At 45.1% G+C, this 26,446-nt stretch overlaps 1 protein-coding gene across 3 annotated transcripts; it reads right to left on the minus strand.

Moving 5' to 3' along the window:
- Window positions 1-220: 220 nt before the first annotated feature.
- Window positions 221-16,516, minus strand: THTPA (thiamine triphosphatase). 3 transcript variants are annotated; one of them, XM_075340841.1, is made up of 5 exons: window positions 16,411-16,500; window positions 14,183-14,249; window positions 13,364-13,468; window positions 2,822-3,367; window positions 221-423 (listed from the first exon to the last, which is right to left on the minus strand). In XM_075340841.1, the coding sequence occupies exons 4-5, from the start codon at window positions 3,363-3,365 to the stop codon at window positions 323-325; spliced, it is 645 nt and encodes a 214-aa protein (XP_075196956.1). In that variant the 5' UTR covers window positions 3,366-3,367; window positions 13,364-13,468; window positions 14,183-14,249; window positions 16,411-16,500; the 3' UTR covers window positions 221-322. The 3 variants fall into 3 exon arrangements, with proteins under 3 accessions (XP_075196956.1, XP_075196947.1, XP_075196938.1); XM_075340832.1 differs by lacking the exon at window positions 14,183-14,249 and having other exon boundaries at window positions 16,411-16,512; XM_075340823.1 differs by lacking the exons at window positions 13,364-13,468; window positions 14,183-14,249 and having other exon boundaries at window positions 16,411-16,516.
- Between the last annotated feature and the right edge of the window lie 9,930 nt (window positions 16,517-26,446).

The raw sequence follows: 26,446 nt of genomic DNA on the forward strand, positions 1-26,446 counted from the left end.
ATTTGCACATGACGCACAATCGACGGGGGCGGGTGCAGCCTTTACACTCCTTTGACATTCAGTTGTCTTGAGCTTCCATACACAGACTGTTTGCCAAACCATTCGTTGTGTTCAGGTTCTTTTGACATTAGTCTAATGTGAATAGGTGCCTTAGAATTTGACAGTGGAGAACTATTTGAGGGTGAGTTATATGTGATTTTTGGTGGAAATTCGGACTAACTTGATAGGCATATGACATTTATTCTAGATTACATTTACAGCGTCATTTATTACAATACAATGGAGTGTCCATTAGACCGTTCCTCATTAGTGTTTACAAGGATCAAATTACATTGGCTTCCAACAGCTGCTTGTAATGATCGGCCCGATTCATCTGGAGAAACGTTGACACTTTGCCCTGGACTGGTGTCTCCCGGTACACTCCTGAAATAGGAAAAGACACTTCAGCTGCTGGATGAATAGTCATATAGTCAGAACTAGCACACAACCAAGTAACATTGCCACAAACTTTGGAATTTAAACTGATGGAGTTTTCCTTTGTAATGTTCATTCGAGTACTGTAGAATCAATTACTACATCTGCAGTTTGCTAATCGTATAGACTAGCAGCAAACGACATTGGCAGTCGGTGACTAAATTCAGTATGACTCAAAATTAGTCATTGGGAGCGCAGGAACCATGCAATTTGGTGCTGTCGGAAAGTGATAAAAGAATTGTTTACTGTTAGAGAAGCTAACTCATTCTAACAAAGGAGGGTTTACGTTATGTTTTTATTTTACTTGTTCTTAGGTCTTTTATGACCACAAACCACACTAAAAGGTGACTGTAGAGGGAAACAAACACCCTGTAAAAACTAGAGTGCACAATTTTTAATTTAACTCAACTGCAAAATAATAAAAAATTGTCCCCAAAAGGTGGACAACCCTTTTAAGATTGCTGGTAGAATATCCCTTCATTTTCACAGTGTACAAAAAAACCCCGAAACATGCACTTTAAAAGGGAATCTATCAGTAGGTTTTTGCCACCACATCTGAGAGCAGCACAATGTAGGCAAAGAGACCCTGAATCCAGTAATGTATCATTTAGTTTACTGAGTACAGCAGTTGTGACAAAATCAGAGGTTTTAGATTAGCAATGCGGCAGAGCTGAAAAAGCTGCCTCCACCCACATCATGCTCTGTAAGTACAAAGTCTATAGACAGAGAGGTTCTAATCAGAAGAATAGGGGACATGTTAAGGCCCAGTCACACACAACGACTTACCAGCGATCCCGAAAACGATGCGACCTGATAGGGATCGCTGGGAGGTCGCTGGTGAGATGTCACACAGTCAGACCTTACCAACGATGCAGGAACGATACAGGTCGCAGTAGCGACCTGTATAACGATCTCAGCAGTATCTGTGACCCTGTCACATAGTGTCAAACACAGCGATGTGTCCTGCCCAGCAGGACATCGCCTGTGAAGAAAATGGCCTGGACCATTCTGCAACGACTAGAGATCTCACAGCAGGGGCCTGATCGCTGGTAGATGTCACACATAACGAGATCGCTAACGGGATCGCTACTGCGTCACAGAAACCGTGACTCGGCAACGATCTTGCTAGCGATCTCGTTATGTGTGACGGTACCTTTAGCCTAGTGTAGTACGACAATGTTAATTACAGGTTATAAAACTTTCAGTATAAATTAAACACCACCATGCAGGATAATAAATGACACATCATTGAACATTGTGTCTGAGTATCTCTTGCTGTCTGCATATTACATAACCAAAATCTGCTGACAGATTCCCTTGAAGGAGTGTACATTTTTCTATGTAAAGATTTGGACCTAAGCAATGCAATATTATAATGCAAATATCTAAAAATGACTATTCAGGCAATTGAGGCAGAGTTACTAAAGTGGTTTAACTTTTACAGTGCAAATTTAGATTAGGCAGTCTTAAAGTGTCAAATTTCTGAAAATGGCTTATGGTGTTTGATAAATTTGTTACAACTTTAGAGTCTATTACAAGTTTATACCATCTATTGTCTTACTTTAGACCAATAATTTACACCAAATGTTGGTGCAATTTTCGCACACTGGATTTGCATAGCGCTGTAGAGTAGAACAGACTGATCATTTTAATGTATAGATGGTCAATCTAAAAAAAAAACTGTTCTCTTAAAATGTGTTAGCTTGATTAAAGTGGTTCAAGTTGTATGATAAATTTTCTTGACGCTAAGGCTGCGTGCCCACGATCAGGGTTCACAGCGTTTTGGACACAGCACGTTTTTTCTGTGTCCAAAATGCTGCGATGTACAGTACAAGCACAGTATATGGTATTTCTGGAAATCCCGTGCCCACTGTACTTGTTTTTCCTGCAGGAGGAGACGTGCGGCCCCGCACATACCCTTACACAACCTATTAGTTGGCTTTGGGTCAGAAATGTGTGCCACAATTTTGGCAGATGGTGTTGCGTGTGAAGCCACACTTATTTCCCCAATAAGCCATGCACCTTTTCAGCAAGGCTATGCCCCCTGCCAGACACTCCATAAAATAATGTCTAAAGCATATAATAAATATAAGTCATACAAGACATCTTTCACTAGAATTCTGTATTTAGCTTGATATTCCCCAAAATGTTCTCAATTCTTATCTTGTACTTTTACACTGGTCAATTATAAGTAAAAAGATCTTTCTTTGCAGGAACTAAATATTCACGCAATTTAGAAAAAATTCTTTAAAATAATTTTCCAGTTCTTTGAGTTTCACAATATCGCTTGCTGCGATTTATAGACTTTAGACCCCCACCTTGTAATGTGCCACGTAATTTCTCTTACCTATCTGTCTACAGATTTCTTCCACCTTCTGAAGAGCATTTTCAACTTCTTCCTGTGTTTTTACGAGGACTTCCACTTCACCTACTGCAAAACCAAAATCTGCCTCATCGAGGTCAACAACAATTTTGGTATTTGAGTTTTCAACCGGAGGTAATTGGAACCTGCGCCTGCGTGTCACAAAGCTTGCAAATTCATTTAGTCCAAAAGATTCTATGTTGCGTGGAGATGGGACACCCAGTTCTTCGCTCAGTCTGCTAATAATATCATCTTCAGAAGTCAGCTCCATGTATTGTGTGGAAGCTCCATTAAGGCCTCTTGCTCCTCGTTGTGGTGGGTGTTTTAATTCCCAATTGTTTTCTCTTCTCCGCAGCCACATGTCGTTCAGTGTAAGGCAAAGATCAGAGTTATCATAGTAAGAGTCTCGAAATGTTATCTCTTCAAGCAAATCGGCCCCTAGTGCACACAGTTTCTTTTCTACATCCGGTCCGGGGACAAACTTGCGTTCCACCTCAATTGGGCCAGGTAAATGCAATGAGGGTGACATTTCTGAAAAAAATAAGTACAGTGTGTTGTCTAACTAGAAAAATCAATGTGCAGGCAATGAAATAGAAGAGTAGTCCTCTGTGCACAGACGCAAGACAGACTTTATAGCGAGAAGGACCATGGTCACATGGCCTGCACAAAACAAAACGTGAAATTATTATTTTCTGAACCCACAGCCCAGTTTCAGTAAGAAAAGAGAACTTCTATATCCTTTAATATATAGGTATATATTTAAAGGACACAGCTTGAGTTATAGACACTGAACTGGAAATACAAATTGATTTTCATGGTATATTCGTACCAGATAATTAATTCTCTGCTAGCAAGAAAAGCCAAGTCACTACCCAATGCGAAATCAAGAACTTGAAAAATGGAAACACCAACAGCATTTTTCTATATACTTTTCAATTAGTGTTATAGATTATATATACAGTACAGACCAAAAGTTTGGACACACCTCCTCATTCAAAGAGTTTTCTTTATTTTCATGACTCTAAAAATTGTAGATTCACATTGAAGGCATCAAAACTATGAATTAAAACATGTGGAATGAAATACTTAAAATAAGTGTGAAACAACTGAAAATATGGCTTATATTCTAGGTTCTTCAAAATAGCCACCTTTTGTTTTCATTACTACTTTGCACACTCTTGGCATTCTCTTGATGAGCTTCAAGAGGTAGTCATTGGAAATGGTTTTCCAACAGTCTTGACGGAGTTCCCAGAGATGCTTAGCACTTGTTGGCCCTTTTGCCTTCACTCTGCGGTCCAGCTCACCCCAAACCATCTCGATTACGGTTCAGGTCTGGTGACTGTGGAGACCAGGTCATCTGGCGTAGCACCCCATCACTCTCCTTCTTAGTCAAATAGCCCTTACACAGGCTGGAGGTGTTTTGGGGTCAATGTCCTGTTGAAAAACTAAATTATGGTTCAACTAAACGCAAATCGGATGGAATAGCATGCCGCTGCAAGATGCTGTGGTAGGCATGCTGGTTCTGTATGTCTTCAATTTTGAATAAATCCCAACAGTGTCAGCAGCAAAACACCCCCACACCATCACACCTCCTCCTCCATGCTTCACGGTGGGAACCAGGCATGTAGAGTCCATGCGTTCACCTTTTCTACAAAGACACGGTGGTTGGATCCAAAGAGCTCAAATTTGGACTCATGAGACCAAAGCACAGATTTCCACTGGTCTAATGTCCATTCCTTGTGTTCTTTAGCCCAAACAAGTCTCTTCTGCTTGTTGTCTGTCCTTAGCAGTGGTTTCCTAGCAGCTATTTTACCACGAAGGCCTGCTGCACAAAGTCTCTTAATTCTTAATAGTTGTTCTAGAGATGAGAAGGTGTGTCTAAACTTCTGGTCTGCTCTGAGTGTATATATGTGTGTGTGTATATATATATATATATATATATATATATATATATATATATATATATATATATATATATATATATATATATATATATATATATATATATATATATATATATATATATATATATACACACACATACATACATACATACATACATACAGTGCTGGCCAAAAGTATTGGCACCCCTGCAATTCTGTCAGATAGTACTCAGTTTATTGTTGAAAATGATTGCAATCACAAATTCTTTGGCATTATTATCTTCATTTATTTTGCTGGCAATGGAAAAAACACAAAAGGAGAATGAAACAAAAATCAAATCATTGATCATTTCACACAAAACTCCAAAAATGGGCCAGACAAAAGTATTGGCACCCTTAGGGGTACTTTGCACGCTGCGATGCCGAGCGCGATAGTACCCGCCCCCGTCGCAGCAGCGATATCCTTGTGATAGCTGCCGTAGCGAACATTATCGCTACGGCAGCTTCACATGGACTCACCTGTCCTGCGACCGTCGCTCTGGCCGGTGACCCGCCTCCTTATTAAGGGGGCGGGTCGTGCGGCGTCACTGCGACGTCACACGGCAGGCGGCCAATAGGAGCGGAGGGGCGGAGATGAGCGGGATGTAAACATCCCGCCCACCTCCTTCCTTCCGCATATCCTACGGAAGCCGCAGTGACGCCGGTAGGAGATGTTCCTCGCTCCTGCGGCATCACACACAGCGATGTGTGCTGCCGCAGGAGCGAGGAACAACATCGGACTGTCGTGTCAGCGTAATCATGGATTACGCCGACGCTGCACCGATGATACGATTACGACGCTTTTGCGCTCGTTAATCGTATCATCGAGCCTTTACACACTACGATGTCGCATGCGATGCCGGAAGTGCGTCATTTTCAATTTGACCCCACCGACATCGCACCTGCGATGTCGTAGTGTGCAAAGTGCCCCTTAGCCTAATACTTGGTTGCTCAACCTTTAGGCAAAATAATCGAACCACCACTTCCGGTAACCATCAATGAGTTTCTTACAATGCTCTGCTGGAATTTTAGACCATTCTTCTTTGGCAAACTGCTCCAGGTCACTGAGATTTGAAGGGTGCCTTCTCCGAACTGCCATTTTGAGATCTCTCCACAGGTGTTCTATGGGATTCATGTCTGGACTCATTGCTGGCCACTTTAGTAGTCTCCAGTGCTTTCTCTCAAACCATTTTCTAGTGCTTTTTGAAGTGTGTTTTGGGTCATTCTCCTGCTGGAAGACCCATGACCTCTGAGGGAGACCCCGCTTTCTCACACTGGGCCCTACATTATGCTGCAAAATTTGTTGGTAGTCTTCAGACTTCATAATGCCATGCACACGGTCAAGCAGTCCAGTGCCAGAGGCAGCAAAGCAACCCCAAAACATCAGGGAACCTCCGCCATGTTTGACTGTAGGGACCGTGTTCTTTTCTTTGAATGCCTCTTTTTTTCCTGTAAACTCTATGTTGATGGCTTCTCCCAAAAAGCTCTACTTTTGTCTCATCTGACCAGAGAACATTCTTCCAAAACGTTTTAGCCTTTCTCAGGTAAGTTTTGGCAAACTCCAGCCTGGCTTTTTTTTATGTCTCGGGGTAAGAAGTGGGGTCTTCCTGGGTATCCTACCATACAGTCCCTTTTCATTCAGACGCCGACGGATAGTATGGGTTGACACTGTTGTACCCTCGGACTGCAGGTCAGCTTGATCCTTGTTTGGATGTTAGTCGAGGTTCTTTATCCACCATCCGCACAATCTTGCGTTGAAATCTCTCATCAATTTTTCTTTTCCTTCCACATCTAGGGAGGTTAGACACAGTGCCATTAAACTTCTTGATGGCACTGCGCACCGTAGACACAGGAACTTTCAGGTCTTTGGAGATGGACTTGTAGCCTTGAGATTGCTCATGCTTCCTCACAATTTGGATTCTCAAGTCCTCAGACAGTTCTTTGGTCTTCTTTCTTTTCTCCATGCTCAATGTGGTACACACAAGGACACAGGACAGAGGTTGAGTCAACTTTAATCCATGTCAACTGGCTGCAAGTGTGATTTAGTTATTGCCAACACCTGTTAGGTGCCACAGGTAAGTTACAGGTGCTGTTATTTACACAAATTAGAGAAGCATCACATGATTTTTCAAACATTGCCAATACTATTGTCCACCCCCTTTTTATGCTTGGTGTGGAATTATATCCAATTTGGCTTTATGACAAATTTTTTTATTTTTTTTTCATTGAAGACAAATTAAATGAAGATAATACCAAAGAATTGCATTATGATTGCAATCATTTTCAAGAAGAAACTGAGTATTATCTGACAGAATAGCAGGGGTGCCAAAACCTTTGGCCAGCACATACATATATTATATATTATATACACACACATACAAACACACACACACAATTACAGAGTGGATATAAAGTGTTTTGCCATGTATAAAGATTAGGCAAAGAAGAATAAATTTCAGAACTTTTTCCACCTTTAATCTCACCCATTGTATGTAGCCATCAACTGAGAAACAAAAATCATTTTGAGGTGAAAAATAAAAATAAAATAATGTGTTTACCCTCTTATAATTGAAGATGTGGTTGTGGTCAGAATTAACCAATCACATTTTAACGCTTATTAAATAGTAGTTAGTACCACAGCTGCAATCATTTACAGTGATTCTGATTATCCCCATATAAATTTCAATTGCTCCGGTAGGATTTCCTTAACATTTTCTTAGATTTTACAGCAAAATCCATGGTCCATAAACAGTTTACAACATAGCAAAGGGATCTAATTGTTGAATGTTATCAAGGGTGTAAGATTTTTTTTTCCAAATACCTGGCAACACTGTAAAAACAGTCATAAAGAAGCGGCTTAAGTGTGAAAAATAGGGACGTTACCTAGAACTAGAGATCCCTCAAAAATTGAATAAAAGACTATAAGAAAATTGGTCTGTGAGGCTGAAAAGAGGCCTACAGCAACATTAAAGGAGCTGCAGGAATTTCTGCCAATGATCGGTTGTATACTGCATGTGACAACAATCTGCCATATTCTTTATATGTTTTGCTCTTGCAGTAGCATGGCAAAATGTAAGCCTTTATTACAAAGAAAGACATTAAAGTCCAGCTTTGTTTTATAAAAACCTACTTCAAATCTGCCGAAAGTATGTGGGAAAATGTGTTTTGGTCTGATAAGTGCAATGTTGATCTTTTTGGCCATAATAGAAAAGGTATGTCTGGTGCTACGTCAATACTTTGCATCACCAAATGAACACCATACCCACAGTGAAACATATTGAAGGCAGCATTATGCTTTGTGACTTTTTTTGGCAGCTGGAACTGAGGCTTTATTCTAGGTGGAACAATTTCACATTTTAGCACAACAGTAAGCATCCAAATCACCAAAAAATTGTTTTGCCAGTAGATCAAAGTTTTGGAATGGCCCAGCTAGCGCCTACACCTGAATACAATTGGAAATCTGTGGGTTGACCTGAAGAGAGCCATACATGGGAGATATTCTCACAATCTGACAGATTTGGAGCAATGCTGTCATAAATTCAAATGGTACTTCAAGAAAGTAGTACGGTACTTTAAGGTTATGCATATGTATGCAATCAAATTATGTTAGTACTTTATTTTTCTTTTTACACCCAAAAAGATTTCAGGTTTTCTTAATGGATTTGTACAGCTCTTGGGTGACATTAAATGTGGAAAAAATTTCAGAAATAATTCTTATGATTTTTTTTACATAAACAGTTGGTATATTGATAGGGGTATAGACTTTTTTTTTTGTCCAATGCATGCATAGTCTTTAAGGCCCTCTTCACAAGTCCGTTTAAAAAAACGCATGTGTGGCACGTTCTGTTTTGACCATCAGTGTGCAATCCATATGTCATCCATGTGACACATATTGGCAAAAAACGCATGACACTGAAATGAATGTTTTTAATGGATTAAAGATGTGCAAAGATAGTTAGATTTTTACAGCTATCAACCAAACAAATTAAAAATAAAAAACAAAGTGGAGTCCCCCCCAATTTTTGATAATCAGCAAAGATAAAAACAGACAGCTGTGAGCTGATATTATCAGGCTTGGAAGCTCGATGGTTATTGGGCTCTTCCCAGTCTAAAAATACCAGCCTGCTCCATCGTAGTTTATCAAATCCATTGGAGTTCAAAAAAGGATATCTAAAAACACCCCCCCCCAAAAAAAAAAAAAAACACAGACAAATAAAACAAGACACCCACCCTCATTCACCACTTTGTTTGTTGGAATCCCTGGACTATGTCGGCTCAGCTGGGAATTTTTTTTTCTTTTCCTTTTGAAGTCTGTGCAAGCAATTCCAGATCATGCTGTGCTGCGTGAGACCCAGTGCCTCTGATGAGCAGTGAAATTGCTGATTTAACCGCTGTCTCATGCAGTGCAGCGTGACCCCAAATTGCCTGCAAGTCTACGAAATGTCAGAACGATGCTCCATAGACTTTGTTAGTTAAACCATGCACTAGCTATGTTTTTTTGTGTCTTTTTTATTTTTTTTATTACTGGGTTAGTAATGGGAGTGTTTGATAGACACTTCTCCATTATTAACCTCTGGGCTTGATGCCAGGTAACATTACACAGTTGACATCACCCCATAAACCATTACCCTGGTTGCCAACGCACAAGGGAACTCTGGAAGAGCCAAGGAAAAGCGCATCTAATGTGATGCGCCAATTCTGGGGCTGATATTTTTAGGCTGGGAAGAACCCAATAGCTCACAGCTGTCTTTAAATCTTTAATTTTTTTAATGCATTTAATTCTGGTCCGTGTCACACGGATGGTATTCAGATGTCATCTGTGTGCTGTATGTGTTTTTCACGGACCCATAGACTTCTATTTTCCCTTTTCATCCGTTTTGACGCTAAAAACCGGACATGTCTCCTAGTATATCACACGGACACGTGTGGTTCACAGGGATGCTATTAGAGTGATAACACGGAAGTGTGAAAATTAACACATATTCATGAGTATGTGTGTGAACATGCCTCCAGAATGTATGAAAACGGACAACACAAGTACTGGAAATACGGTTGTTTGAAAGGGGCCTATTGGATGGAACTGCGTGCTTTTATGTTCTAAGGTATATATAGTTTACTTGTGTGTCCTTATGAATAGAATAGTGTGTGCATGCTTGGGAGTGATTGTGGCATAACTTTACTTAATATATCACAAAAAAATATAAAAAAAAATATCTGACAATGCGTGTCATATTCTCCTCTAGAAGTGTTGCTTCTAGGGAATTACATAGTGTCTAATGTGGTACTTCCTCATGTCTGTTGGATATGAAGGTCAAACCAGTGTACATTATCTATCCAGGGTACATGCCACGAAAAATCCTCTGTGTATTACTGTAGCAGAATTGTGAATAATTTAGGCTAAAAGATGAATCGTGTCGCATTGCTTTGAAATCGGAACATCACATCATGATCTTCTATGGTGTCTCCTTGTGATATAGCTCGACTGTAACTCAGTGCTAGCGTTGGTCAGAATTCACATTCAGCTGACATCTCATGGACTTCAATGCAAGTCGCACATCATATGTGACTTGTCTGTGACTGCAGTTTTATTCACATCAAAATCGCAGCTATGAATAGTCGTGAGATAACAACTCGCAGACAATTTTCAGAAATTATTTTTGTAATGGTTCTTATCTGACAACTGCTGTTATACAACACATCTTGTCATGTAGCCCAAGCCTTAAAGGGTGCTTTACACGCTGCGGCATCGCTAACGATATATGGTCGGGGTCACGGTGTTAGTGACGCACATCCGGCGTCGTTAGCGTCATCGCAGCGTGTGACAGCTAGGAGCGACGATCAACGATCGCAAAAACGTCAAAAATCGTTGACCGTTGACACATCACTCCTTTTCATAATATCGTTGGTGGTGAATGCCGCTGGTTGTTCGTCGTTCCTGCGGCATCACACATCACTATGTGTGACACCGCAGGAACGACGAACATCTCCTTACCTGCGTCCACCGGCAATGAGGAAGGAAGGAGGTGGGCGGGATATTCCGCCCCTCCGCTTCTGTTGGACGGCTGCCGTGTGACGTCGCTGCATGAACCGCCCCCTTAGAAAGGAGGCGGTTCGCCGGCCACAGCGACGTCGCAGGGAAGGTAAAGCGGGCTTTACACGCTGCGACATCGCTAATGCGGAGTCGTTAGGGTCACGGAATTTGTGACGCACATCCGGCCTCATTAGCCATGTTGCTGCGTGTGACACCAATGAGCGATTTTGCATCGTTGCAAAAACGTGCAAGATCGCTCATCGGTGACATGGGGGTCCATTCTCGATTATCGTTACTGCAGCAGTAACGATGTAGTTTGTCGCTCCTGCGGCAGCACACATTGCTATGTGTGACGCCGCAGGAACGAGGAACCTCTCCTTACCTGCCTCCCGGCCGCTATGAGGAGGAAAGGAGGTTAGCAGGATGTTACGTCCCGCTCATCTCCGCCCCTCCGCTGCTATTGGGCGGCCGCTCAGTGACGTCGCTGTGACGCCGCACGGACCGCCCCCTTAGAAAGGAGGCAGTTCGCCGGTCACAGCGACGTCGCCGGGCAGGTAAGTATGTGTGACGGGTCTGCGCGATGTTGTGCAGCACGGGCAGCGATTTGCCCGTGTCACACAACAGATGGGGGCGGGTACCCACGCTAGCGATATCGGGACTGATATCGCAGCATGTAAAGTAGCCTTAAGTCCATGTGACGGGTGTAAGCGATGTTGTGCGCCATGGGCAGCGATTTGCCCGTGACGCACAACCGACGGCGTCGGGTACTCTCGCTAGCAATATTGATAGCGATATCGCAGCGTGTAAAGTACCCTTTAGGCTAAGTTCACATGTCCAGTAATCATCCGTTAGAATGGATCTTGCAGAGATCCATTGGGAAAAAAGTTCTGCAAACAGAACGTGTTTCAATTATACTTTTCCTCTGTTGCTAACTGGGTTCACATACTTCTGTCAGTGGTTTTTTTTTTCATTTTATTTTATAACTCCGCATTCCTTCAAGATTAAAGGCCGCTTTACACGCAACAACATCACTAACGAGATAGTGCTCGGGTCACAGAATTCGTGACATCCGGCCTCGTTAGCGACGTTGTTGCGTGTGACACTTACAAGCGACCGCTAACGATCCAAAATACTCACCAAATCGTTGATTGTTGACACGTCGTTCATTTTCAAAATATCGTTGGTTCTGAACGCAGGTTGTTCGTCGTTCCTCAGGCAGCACACATCGCTACATGTGACACACCGGGAACGACGAACAACAGCGTTCCTGCGTCCTCCGGCAACGAGGTGGGAGTGTCGTTCATTTGGCTGCTCTCCGCCTCTCCGCTTCTATTGGTGGCCTGCTGTGTGACATCGCTGTGACGCTGCACGAACCGCCCCCTTAAAAAAAGAGGTTGTTCGCCGACCACAACGACTTCGTTAGGATGGTAAGTTCGTGTGACGCTTACCTGCGATATTGTTTGCCATGGGCAGCGATTTGCCCGTGACGCACAAACGACGGGGGCGGGTGCTATCACTAGCGACGTTGCAGCGTGTAAAGCGGCCTTAAGAGGATACTTAGACCACATTGAAGCTAAGAACTGGTTGTCCTGCTGAGCAAATATCTATGTTGCTGAGTGAGTATGATAAGGAAGAGTCAAAAGAATCATAAATGCTCCGTTACACATAGCAATGTCGTTAGCGAGATCGCTGAAACGTCACAGGTTTTGTGACGCAACAGCGACCTCGCTAGCAATCTCGCTATGTGTAACACATCGCAGCGACCGGTCCCCCACTGCGATATCACCGATCGTACCTGAACGTCCTGCTGGTTCATTTTTTGATCATTGGTGTCACGCTGGGCAGCATGCATTGCTGAGTTTGACGCCATAACAACGACGAGCGACCTCGTTGGCACGCCTGGATGGAAACACTATGCCTCTATCGAGATCTAAGTCGTCAAAATAGCTGCTGTGTGACCGGATCCCTAACGACCGCTGAGGTCGTTATACGGATCGCCGTATCGTTGCTGCGTAGTTAATTAGATCTGCCTGTTTGCCAGCTCACTAGTGACCATGTAGCAACGTACCAGCGATCCTGACCAGGACGTATCGTTGTCGGGATCACTGGAATGTCGCTACGTGTAACGGGACCCTTAGGATATGTGCACACTAGACTTTTCTAGGCAAGTCGGCTCAGGTAAAAAATGCTCAAGAGACAATAATGAAAAATATATATATATGCACTCTAGTGTCAGAATGACATGCAATTCAGTCTTTTTGAGCTTTTATCAACCTCTTCAGGTTTTGAAGGCCACAAAGTGGGTAAAAGAAGTGACCTGACCATTCTTCAGGTGGCTGACTCTAGTATACATATTATGGAAAATAAAAAAACGCTGATGGCAGAGGCTCAAAGAAGGCCAAAAAAGTTGCTTCAGAAAAAAACAGTAGCAATTTCCTAAAGCATTTTCTGCTTGAGCAACGAATGTTTTATACGGTCCTTTGTGGAGTTCCATGAGCCATCCATATGTGTCATTAGAGTGCTATCTGTGTAACATCCGGATAGCACACGAACAGTATAAACTTGTATTCTTACCTGTCTCCGGCGTGATGTCTCCAGGCACACTTGCTTCCGATTCCACAGTCAGTGCAGTGAATATTCATCAGGCATAATAAGTAGGACCCGGAAGCAACAGCAGGGCTGGAGACAGGCAAGTATAAAAATCTATTTAATTTCAGTGAATGGGTGTCCTTTGGTACGTCACACTGATCACATCACTACGCGGTCCCTGTGACATCCATGTTGTCGGTAAAAATCGGATATGTCGATATGCTCCACACAGAAACGCGGTCTGTGTCAATACACAGACGTGTAAATAAACCCATTGAATTTAATGGGCCTACGTGTGTCCGTGTCTCCAGTACATGTGGAAACGGGCACCACACGTACCGGAGAGACGTGTGAAGGAGACCTAAAGATGACACATGCATATTCTCTTATAATACAAGCCTAGCTCGCTACTACTTTAAAAATGGTCATTTATAAAGTTCAGAAAAGCATTGTTCAGCTCTGTTTCTCTCGCATGAGTAAAATAAAGCTAACCGACATATTTTTGTACCTAGGCAAAAACCAGGAACATCGTGGCTATATGTGCACCACCTTTTCCAAAAATTTGATTCCCATGGAGAACATCATAGCACACACACCACAGTTTAATGCCTCATTTTAACGGTTATCTTATTTACTCAAGTGAAGACGTATAGTCTGGGTTAGGCCTCTTTCACACGTCTGTGAAAAACCACGCACGTTTTTCACGGATGTGTCAAAGGTGCGTTTTGGCCCTCCGTGAGCCGTGTTTATGGCACACGTGTGTTATCTGTGATAACACACGGAGAACGGGAACTTTCTACTCACCTGTCCCTGGCTTCGCTGTCCGTGGTGCTGATCTTCGGTCTCCGGTCCTGCCGACTCCCCGCTGCTGCTGCCTCCGGCCACAGTGAAGTGAATATGCAATGAGCATAATGAGCGACGGTCGGAAGCAAGTACAAAATGGATACAGCCACACACTAAATGCCATCAATGTATAAGGGAACTCTGGTACTGCATTACTGCTATATGAAAAAATGAGATTTTTAGTTTATGAATTGGCCAATGCACGTAAGCCCGGAAACCAAACGGCAAGGTAAATCTCAATATTCCGGGTCCCTAACTAAAATGCCACTATATAGGTTAAAAACATCCTTGTCTGGGCAGCTAGACTAAAAATCTAACTTGAAATGCCACTATCTGGACTAACCTCTATGTCTGGGCAGCTAGGACTCCTGGTATAAGGATTGTGAACACAGCCTGGTTTATAGGGCGGAGTGCTCAGTCAGAAAAAAACTAACTGCAAATATTTCAAAAGACTGACCTGCACATCCTACAAGTGTGTATAGGTGACAGCTGAAAAAGTTGGTCGGAAGCAAGTGACAGCAATGGCAGAGACAGCAGTGCTGGAGAAGGTGAGTAAAGTTTTTTTATTATTTTCTCAGACATGTGTGTTTTCTCCGGCGCATGTCACACGGAACACCTCCGTGTGGTCCGTTTGCATTCCGTGTGACACCAGTGATGCCAGAGAAGAACGGACATGTCTACTTGCGGAGCACACGGGCACACGTATGCTCCACACGTACACACAGTCAATGGCAGAATTCGTACATGAGCGCAGACCCATTGATTTAAATGGGTCTACGTGTGCCCGTGTCTCCGGTACGTGAGGAAATGGACCAAATACGAGCCGGAGACACGGACGTGTGAAAGAGGCCTTAGGCTGAGTTCAAACATTCAACATCCTCATAATATGGCTTTTAGGCTCTTGAGTTTGGGTCAGGAGAACCCCGGCCACTTTAAACATCTATCGGCTGTACCCGGATTGGGAATGACGCATGTGTGAAGCTGGCCTTAAAGAAGAAGGAAGCGGTACAATTTTGTAATAAATATCTTAGTATTTAAAGGAACCTACTTGGATGCTTAGTACAGAAGTAGAAATTCGAAAAGCCCTCTTGCTGTGCAGAAATCCCCCATATAGGATCTAGCTGAATTTGTTTCCCTAAATGGATTTTGTGACCAAGATCAATAACCATTATGTGAAAATGGTATTTGCGGGTTTCATTTATTTATTTTGCATATGTAACATTTTATAGTATTTTCTCACTCATTAACTTGATATAATGAAAAAAAGACACCAAGGAGGCATCTACTTGGGATACGCTTCTTATTACCATGACTTCTAGTGGAAAGGGGAGGATAGGTATTGGAATTTTGCTCAATACTGAGATGGTTCCCTTCTAGTTTTAGGTTTGCCTTAGGCCACGTACACATGTTGAGTATTTGGGGCGTTTTTTTACCTCAGTATTTGTAAGCCAAAACCAGGAGTGGGTGATAAATACAGAAATGGTGCCCGTGTTTCTATTATACTTTTCCACTGATTGTTCCACTCCTGGTTTTGGCAACAAATACTGAGGTAAAATAATCACCAAATACTCAACGAATGCACGTGGCCTTAGCGTGGGCAAATACTGAAGACAAATTGCTCTCTCAGGGGCAAGATCTCTAGTTCTTCAGTAGAATCCCCAATTTCTTTCCTTCTTATACACCCCCTAATTTTCTTTAAAAAAAAAACCCTCTGTAAATAATTTACAGATCAAGACTGATGGCGGGTCTAATGCATTTACGACTATCCATGATCTGTCCTTGTTTCCTACAGCTGATATCAGCAGGTCTTGACTATATAGATATCAATGGATGTATACCTACGGGCATGAAAGGGTTTGTCATACAGGAAATGTAAGATTTTTCTGGCGTGGACAAGTATGTGTAAATGAAAATAAAGGAATTAAAAAAGGAAAAGGCCACATTTACGGTGTGTAAATAACCTCTAATATAGAATCAGGACTGGATCAGGCAAGAACTCATCAATATGTAGAAGCTGTCTATCTTAAGTGTTTTATATTAAATGCAATTCCATTCCTAGACCCTGATAATAAAATGACTACTATGCAGTGCGTATGTCTATACTTCCCCCTCCCCCCCCCCGCCATGTACATTTGTAGTTGTTTTTTTTGTTGTTTTTTTTTTTGCTTTGGTAAATTTACAAATCAAACCTGGATTCATAATGCGGCGAATCTGCAGCCAAAGCACATTGCCTACGAAGAATAGAGCCGTGTGTTCAGCTTCTGGAGGAGGGGATCTGGTGTTACTCTGCTCCAGTTGGCTGAGTCAATCAGAAGGTTTACTGCTGTGTAGTGTCTGATGGGATTTGTAGTTTTTCTCCTAACAGAATACCAATAGGTCATGGCGAGGAAAACTACAAGTGCCAGAAACCTGTGTTTGAATAAGGCATTTTTTTTTTTTTTTAAGGAAACTGCTGACAATTACAGCATGGAGAAGGTTAACGGGATATACGCTTCATGGAGGGAAAAATGACTGATAAATAAAAGGCAACTTAGAACTCTTCTTTCTTTAGATATAAAATAGAGAACAAATTTTTGGCAAAATTATTACTATTATTTTTTTTAATAGATTTTGATTTTCCAAATAATTGATTAAAAGAATATATAGACTCTACTCACATTTTCATTCACTTGACAGTTAACGTGTTAAAAGAATGCCCGTTCTGTCACCAGACTCGACCGTCGTAGTAAATACTTTCCCATAATATAACGTTGTATAAAGATCCATCTGGGGACTGCTTCTTTCCATCACGCTCTAAGATTATGCATTGAACCTCCTGAATTGTAAAGCACTGCGGAATATGTTTGCGCTATAGAAATAAAGATTTATTATTATTATTATTATTATTATGTACAAGCAAGGTCTTTTATAGGTGCGTGAACTCATCATGTTTTCAAGAAGACGCTTCAGGAAAAGCCGGCCTTTTTTAGGGATTTTTTTTGTTGTTTCCTGAGTGCATTTTTAGGTTTCATCCTTTTTACTGTTTTCATTTTTCAACTCCATTCAATAATGAAGACACTGCTAGCGGTTTTGAAACAAGAACGTTAGCAAAAAGCCCCAAAAGATGTTTAAGGATCTTATTAGTCTTCCCATTGACTTATGTTATAAAATTTAATGGGGCAATTCATTAAGGGTACTTTCACACTTGCGTTTATTTCCTTCCGTTACAATCCGCCCTTTTGGAAAACAGCGTAATCCGTTAACGGATTCCGCTGTTTCCCATAGACTTGTATGGGTGACGGATTGTACCAAAAGGACCTGCGTTGCTCCCGCTGGGCGACGCTCCGTTGCTTCCGCCCAGCGGGAGGAACGCAGCATGTAACGTTGTTTTGAGCAGCGGAATCCTCTGGATTCCACTGCGCATGCTCTTTTTTTTTTAAATCAAACTTTATTTTGGCTCGCGGTGGCCGAACGTTCAGCTGAGCGCCCGGCCGTCGGCAAGCGTCAGCGCTCAGCTGATCACCGGCGGTCGACTGCAGGGAGCGATCAGGTGATCACCCGGCGGCCGGCTACTGGGAGCGATCAGCTGATCACCTGGCGGCCGGCTGCAGGGAGCGATCAGCTGATCACCCGGCGGCCGGCTACTGGGAGCGATCAGCTGATCACCCGGCGGCCGGCTACTGGGAGCGATCAGCTGATCGTTCACAATAGTCTGCCGCTGGTAAAACTGTAAAAAAAAAAAAAATCAAAACGAATTGCGTTGTTTTGCAGCATCCGTTGCATCCGTTGTGCCACTATATGCAACACATCCGTTGCATCCGTTACACAACGCAATGCAACGGATACCGTTCAACACAAGTGTGAAACTAGCCTAAGACTGGTGCTCGATGGGATGCACTGCCCTGATTTATTAAGTGGGGAAATGAATGAATAAGGTGCGTCTGACATCCAGTATGCATTGTCGCCAGAAATGTACACTGGCCGGGAGCTGGTGTACATTCCTGTAGTAGTTACACTACTTTAGTGGCGTAACTTATGATGAATTTTGACAGTTGCATATGACCACACCCTGTTCCAACCATGCTACACTTATATTGGCATAGCTAGTCAGGACTGGTGTATAAACGTCAAAAGTCACAATATGTTTGCACAACTGGTGAGTTTTACAAAAATATTGCGACTTATTAGATGTTTACACCAGATTTCTGGTAGAAACATCTTAATGAATCACACTCAAAGTGTCTTCAGAGCGGAAAACACCTGAAGAATGGTAGGCTAACTGCTTTTAATCACTTGGCATCTTTGGAAACCTGAAGTGGTGAAAGGATGCTCAAAAGACTGCACATATCCACAGCAAGTCGCTTTTATATAGAATTGCATATGCTCATTGTTTTGGACACTTAAGCAGGCTTTACACACTACAATATATCTAACGATGTGTCGGCGGGGACACGTCGTAAGTGACGCACATCCGGCATCGTTAGTGATATTGTAGTGTGTGAAACCTACGTGCGATTGCGATTGAACGAAAAAACGTTGATCACATACATGTCGTTCAATTACTAAAAATTGAATGTCAGGTTGTTCAATGTTCCCGAGGCAGCACACATCGCAGTGTGTGACACCCTGGGAACGATGAACACATCTTACTTGCGTCCCTCCTGCAATGCGGAAGGAAGGAGGTGGGCGGGATGTTTACGTCCCATTCATCTCCGCCCCTCCACTTCTATTGGCCGGCTGCCGTGTGACGTCGCTGTGACGCCGAAAGTCCCTCCCACTACAGGAAGTGGTTGTTCGCCGCCCACATCGAGGTCGTATGGAAGGTAAGTACGTGTGATGGGATTTAATCGTTTGTGCGACACGGGCAACAAATTGAACGTGCCACACATACGATGGGGGCGTGTGCGATTGCATTCGAGATCGCATGTGTAATTTTAACGTGTAAAGCAGGCTTTAGCTCTTTTTGAGGATGTTTTCTTAGTGGAATCTGCCTGATAAAGATATCTTGTGCACATGATTCAAGTGACAAACAGGTCTTTCTCGTGTGTACTTGGCAAGAGACCTGGACTGATGCAGGAAGAAGTGGGCAGGGGTGGCTCTAGATTAGTCTTGTATCTGCCTATAGTTTCTGGCCTGATCTTTAAACTAGATTTAGTATGAAATACTGGAGCATTTTAAAGAAAAACATACCTGTATGCATAGTGCAGCCAGACTTTGATTCATGCTGCCCACAGTTTGGCCAAAATCAATCAACCGACAGGTTACCTTTAAAAATGCTTATCTAAGAATAAGATCTCTACAAGACATCCATGAACCTCATGTGTTTTACCCATGTATTTCACACATAGAACATGTACCCATTAACATCTGTGGTGCTATTCACCTGTCTGTGATTTTTTTGAGGGAAAGCGAAAATTTCAGGCTCACCGCTAGTACTGGTGCTTGAAGGGAAACAAATTGCTGAATATATCTATACGAGTATCCCCAGCATACACAATGAATATGGAAGACAAAAATATGAATGCAAGTGGCTTTATTTTGACAGACTGCAAAAAGTAAACCTCGACTAGAGCAACATCCCAACGTTTCGGCTTTTACGCCTTCTTCAAGGTAGTTGCCTGTAAAGGTTTAAAAAATGGTGTAATATACAGGTGGAAATACACATAATATATACAAAAATTTACAAAGGTTATATACAAATATTATACAAGTATGTCATGTGCAAAATCAAGACTGCGCGGATCACTTAGGACGACCATATCATAGAAGTGGAAGCAAGGATCTTCACATTTTGCAGTAGGCAGTCTAAGGCTATGTGCGCACGTTGCGTACAGTCACTGCAGAAATTTCTGCAGCGATCTGAGGAGCACACGTGCGCTTCAAATCGCTGCAGAAAATGTCCATAGTGGAAAAAAAAAAAAGCCGATTCCATGCGCTCTGCCTGCAGCTCCTGCCATAGACAGAGCAGGGGCTGCCGGCAAAGCGCATGGAAGAAGTGACATGTCACTTCTTAGAACGCGCGCTTCGGGCAGCAGCCGAAGCGCTGCGCTCTAAGATGCCACGTGCGCACAGCCCCTGCATAATCTTCATAGATTATGCAGGGGACGCAGGACGCATGCAGTTACGCTGCGCTACAAAGCGCAGCGTAACTGCATGTAATTACGCAATGTACGCACATAGCCTAACAACGTACAAGAAATAACTGGATTAATATAATGTACCAACAGGAGAAATGAAAATAGTGATTTTTTTGAGGACCATATGTCACGCTTCCCGGTCCCCTGGTCCCGTTCTCCGGTCCCCGTGGCCCGCTCCCCGGCGGCGTCCCCTGCTCACCACTCCGGTCCCGGCCTCCTCTTCCCCGCCTGCGGCCTCCATGCGTCCAGCTCCCCGCTCCCGGCGCTCCTCTGCGACGTGGGACTCCCAGCCGGGCGCTCCTGCTTCCTCCTCACCGCTTCCTGGACTGGCTTCTGGCACACGGGCCTCGCGCATGCGCATTAGGGCTCGCGCGCGGTCATTGACCCTTTCTTAAAGGGCCAGCACCCAGAAACAGGATATTGCATAGACAGGTACAGGGTATATTAGGTTTCTCTTTCCTGGTGGGCGGGGCCTGTTCTACGTGTTTAGCAAGCTAGTGTTCAGGTCCCCATATTGCTTTGCCCTGTGCTTTGCCTTGTATTAACCCTGTCCTGTCTCGTAGAGCCTGTCATGCCACGCCAGTCGCTCCGAACCATGTCCATCCCTGGACCCTGACGGTGACTTCGGCGGATGTCCCACCACCTCTGCAGCTCCGCCTGTCTCCAGTCTCTGGCTCCGTTCGGTGACCCGTTCCATCGCTCAGCAGGTTCCGGATCCCGCCTGACCCTACAACCCGGCCTCGGAACCTGAGCCTCGTCACCCGGACTACCGTCCAGAACTCCGTGGGTTCAGCATCATCCACCTTTTCTGCTCCTCTACGGACTGTCCAGCTACCTATAGTGCTTCGGCTGCCGTGCATCAGGACCCTCTGGCGGGGTGACCGGCCTGGCTGCCTCCTCAGGGGAAATCGGTGTACGGTCCAGTGCTTCCACCACCCGGACGTAACAGCTAGAACAGGCCATGGATCCCGCCGAAGCACTAGCGGCCTTGCAGCAGGAACTCACACGCCAGCGCGAGACCCAGACCCGCATGCTGAACTTCATGTCTTCTGTGGATACCCGCCTGAACACGCTACAAGCGACGGCCACATCCTTGGCATCTCAGGTTTCCACTGTACAATCCACGGCCGCAGCTCCCGTGGCAGCCTCCTCAGATGCTTCCAGACTTCGTTTGGCCTCACCACCCCGGTACGCCGGAGATCCCAAGACCTGCAGGGGATTCATCAATCAATGCTCCCTCTATTTCAAGCTGCTGCCGCACCTTTTTGCCTCTGACCAAGCCAAGGTCGCGTTCATGATGTCCCATCTAGAGGGAGAGGCACTGGCCTGGATGAACCCCTTGTGGGAGAAGGAGGATCCGGTAACCACCAACATCCAGGAATTCCTCCAGGCATTTCGTGGCACCTTTGACGAGCCCGGACGCGCCTCCGCGTCTGCCTCATCCCTCCTCCGGCTACGTCAGGGGACTCTGACGGTGGGCCAATATGCCATTCGTTTTTGCACCTTGGCTTCGGAACTCGGGTGGAACAATGAGGCCCTAACCGCCGCCTTCTGGGAGGGACTCTCGGGTCGTATTAAAGATGAGCTGGCTGGTCGTGACGTGCCGTCCACCCTGGATGCCCTGATTGCCCTAGCGACTCGAGTCGCCCGGTCACCCCCTATTCCCCCGGTATTCCCCCTTACCTGTCCGGTCGCAGCGCTGATCCCCCGCGGCCCCCTCCTCCTTCACAGTGCACGCTGGCCGGTCACATGAGCAGAGCAGCTGACAGCCAGCACTGTGTTCAGAGAGCTGTGCTGGCTGCTCGCACTGCAGCTGTGACCCGGGGAGAGTGGGTGCAGATTTTTGGCACCCACTCTCCTCAAATGGAGGGTCTACCCTCCTAGAAAATGGGGTATACGTTCCCTGAACGTGCCCCCATATTCTAGAAGGTCCAGAGGCGACGTGGGACGTCCAAATGGATTTCTGCGGACCCATTTTTTTCAAATTTTTTGATTAAATTGGAGAACAAGGGAATGATTTGGGGAGTGTTTTTTCTAATAAAAATTTTGTTGTCATTTTTTTTGCTTTTGTTTACTGTCAATTAGTTATGTCTGGTATCTAATAGACGCCGTGACATCACTAATTGGTGGGCTTGATGCCAGGTGACATTACACATCTGGTATCAACCCCATTTATTACCCCGTTTGCCAACGCACCAGGGCGCAGGATGAGTTGGGGCGAAGCGCCAGGATTGGCGCATCTAATGGATGCGCCACTTCTGGGGCGGCTGCGGCCTGCTATTTTTAGGCTGGGAAGAGTCCAATAACCATGGCTCTTCCCACCCTGAGAATACCAGACCCCAGCTGTCGGCTTCACCTTGGCTGGTGATCTAATTTGGGGGGACACCACGTTATTTTTTTTTTTAATTCTTTATTTATAAATAAAAAAAAAAGCCTGGGGAGCCCTCCAAATTGATCACCAGCCAAGATGAAGCTGCCAGCTGTGGTTTGCAGGCTACAGCTGTCTGCTTTACCCTGACTGGCTATCAAAAATAGGGGGGACCCCACGCCATTTTTTTCATTTTTTTTTTATTGGATAAATACTAAGCTAGGCACCCTTTAGTGCCACATGAAAGGTACTAAAGGTGCCAGCTTAGAATATGCAGGCGGGGGTGGGACGTTATATATATTTGACATCCATTCATCCATTGACGCTTTTTAGGTTGTGTGCCCACAATCAGGGTTTGCAGCGTTATGGGCGCTGAGTGTTTTCCCTGCGTCCATAACGCTGCGTTGTGCAGTAGAAGCACAGTGGAAGGATTTTTGGAGATCCCATGCCCACTGTGCTTCTTTTCTCCGCAGCATAAACTGAGCGGTGGCGCAGCTTCCCGAGCCTCAGCATGTCAATTTATGCTGCGGAGATGAGTGTTCTCTGCAGGTAGAATACAGCTAAAGTCCACAGCAGCCTGAACCCAAATCGTGGGCATGGGCAGCTGCGTTCTCCCGTGGACAACACTCACATCTCTGCAGGAAGGCTGGCACTGTGTACTAGACGCCGTGTCGCTGGATCATGGCCACATAGCCTTAGGCCTCTTTCACACGTCAGTGATTCTGGGACGTTTGTGCTTTTTTTTAAACGTACCAGAATCACTGACATACGCTGACCCATTATAATGAATGGGTCTGCTCACACGTCAGTGATTTTTCACTGCACGTGTCTCCGTGCGGCGTACCCGCGTGTGCGTGATTGCCGCACGGAGACATGTCCATTTTTTTCTGGCATCACTGATGTCCCACGGACCACGCAGTGGTGTGGTCCGTGAAACACGTGCCAGAAAAAAAACGTGCTTTTAAAATAAAAATCATTTTAACTCACCCGGCGTCCAGCGATGTCCTCTGCAGCCCGTTCTCCCTGCTGCTTCTGAGCCGGCTCATTATTGTCGCGCATATTCATGATGTGCGACACAGCCGACCCGGAAGCAGCTGCTGCGGGGGTCAGCGCCGGCCGGATGCTGCACCGCGGGAGCGATCAGCACCATGGAGAGCGGGAGCGGGCACAGGTGAGTTAATCTCTAAGTGCAATCACGGGCCACGGAGAACGGAGCCCGGATTGCACTTAGACAACCCACGTGTGCCGAGATTCACGGCACACGCAGGGACATGTGCGTGTTTTACACACCAGTGAAAAACGTCAGTGTTTTTCACTGACGTGTGAAACGGGCCTAAAAGTGAGAATATTGTTGCTACAGCAACATTTTGGGTGAAGTAGCTGTGGATTCAAAATGCTTAATTTACTCCGGAATAAAATCCTTGAGGGGTGCAGATTCCAAAATGGGGTCACTTGTGGGGGTTTTCTGACGTATAGGTACCCAAGGGGCTCGGTGCACGAAGTTTATTTCAACTTTTCCAAAATTCAAATGGTGCTCCTTCCATTCCAAGCCCTCCCATTTATCCAAACAGAATGTGGAGAAGGAAATGACATCACAGGTTTTTTTTCCAAAGGTCTGTGTTCAACCAACTTTATTAACACTGACAAGTCTTAAAAAACGCACCTAAAAAAACGCATGAAAAACGCATGCGTTTTCGATGCCTTTTTCTCAAAAAGCATTGTTTACAATTCTTCCCTCTGCCAGAGGGTGCGTTTTTTTCCGAGCTGAAAAAAAAGCAACGTGTGCACATAGCCTAAAGAACAAATACCCTCTGCCGCTTATCCCCGAACTATTCGATCGGCTCCGAGGAGCCCGTGTATTCACCAAGTTGGACCTCCGTGGGGCCTATAACCTGGTTCGCATTCGCTCTGGAGACGAATGGAAAACCTCATTCAACACTCGGGATGGGCACTACGAGTATTGTGTCATGCCCTTTGGTCTGTGTAATGCTCCGGCAGTCTTCCAAGAACTGGTGAACGACGTGTTCAGAGATCTCCTCTATGTCTGTGTCGTGGTGTATCTGGACGACATCCTGGTCTTCTCTCCGGATCTACAAACCCACCGAGAGAACGTGCAGCTAGTCCTCCAGAGGCTTAGAGAGAATCGTCTGTACGCCAAGTACGAGAAATGCATCTTTGAAAAATAGTCTCTTTCCTTCCTGGGTTATGTAATCTCGGACACTGGCCTGCAGATGGACCCAGAGAAAGTGTCTGCCATCATCAACTGGCCTCCTCCTTCCGGACTGAAGGCTATCCAACGCTTTCTCGGCTTTGCGAACTACTACCGTCAATTCATCCCGCATTTCTCTGCCTTGACTGCACCTCTCTCTGCCTTGACTAAGAAAGGAGCTAATCCTAAGAACTGGTCCCCGGCGGCCGATGCCGCGTTCTGCTCCTTGAAACAGGCGTTTGCTTCTTCCCCGGTTCTCCATCGCCCTGAATTGAACCGACAGTTCACCTTAGAGGTGGATGCCTCCTCCTCAGGAGCCGGGGCAGTGTTGATGCAGAACTCTCCCACCGGAAAGATGGTCACTTGTGGATTCTTCTCCAAGAGCTTCTCGGCACCCGAACGCAACTACACCATTAGGGATCGGGAGCTACTGGCCGTGAAGTTGGCCTTGGAGGAATGGCGCTACCTCTTGGAGGGAGCTGTATACCCTGTATATAGACGGACCACAAGAATCTGGAGTACCTGCGGTCTGCCCAAAGACTGAATCCACGACAAGCCCGCTGGTCCTTGTTCTTTGCTCGATTTGATTTCCAACTCCATTTTCGGCCTGCGGATAAGAACGTGCGGGCAGACGCTCTGTCCAGATCCTTCGTGCCCGTGGAGTTGGAGGAGGAGACATACCAGCCCATCATCAACCCCAGTAAAGTCATTCCGGTGACTCCTGTCGCTCTAACTCAGATACCCCCTGGGAAAACCTATGTCTCAGATACTGACAGACAGAGAGTCCTGCACTGGGGCCATGCTTCTAAGATCGCCGGCCATGCTGGTCAGAAGAAGACTTGGAGTACGATTGTCCGTCACTACTGGTGGCCGTCCCTCCGTAAAGACGTCGCAACCTTCGTCTCAGCCTGTCCATCCTGTGCCCGGAACAAGACACCCAAGCACCTACCATATGGACGTCTTCTGCCTTTGCCCATTCCTTCCGTTCCGTGGCAACATATCGCAATGGACTTCATTACGGACTTACCCTTATCCTCCGGACATACGGTCATATGGGTTGTGGTGGATCGCTTCTCAAAGATGGCCCACTTCGTTCCCATGGCAGGGCTGCCCTCTGCCCAGGAGCTAGCTGACTCCTTCATACAGCACATATTCCGATTGCATGGCTTCCCCACACACATTGTGCCTGACAGAGGAACTCAGTTTACCTCGCGCTTCTGGAGGGCTCTCTGCAAACATCTGGGAGTGTCCTTGGACTTTTCTTCGGCCTACCATCCTCAGTCGAATGGCCAAGTGGAACGGGTCAATCAGATCCTGACCTCCTTCCTGCGTCACTACGTCAACATCCATCATGACGATTGGTCCACGCTCCTACCTTGGGCTGAATTCTCCCATAACCAGCACATCAGTGAGTCCACCTCCAGCTCTCCCTTTCAGATCGTTTACGGACTGCAGCCTTCTGTCCCGTTGCCAGTATCCTCGGCTTCCGACGTCCCTGCAGCAGATGCTCTGGTTCGGGACTTTTCAGCTAT

Source organism: Anomaloglossus baeobatrachus, chromosome 1 (genome assembly GCF_048569485.1).
Source record: "Anomaloglossus baeobatrachus isolate aAnoBae1 chromosome 1, aAnoBae1.hap1, whole genome shotgun sequence".
Lineage (NCBI taxonomy): Eukaryota > Metazoa > Chordata > Amphibia > Anura > Aromobatidae > Anomaloglossus > Anomaloglossus baeobatrachus.

Bases quoted from the DNA above. Each gene is read 5' to 3' on its own strand.
- THTPA (XM_075340823.1), bottom strand. The intron at 424-2,821 runs GTAAGAGAAATT...TTCCTATTTCAG, and splicing joins AGAAATCTGTAGACAGATAG to GAGTGTACCGGGAGACACCA.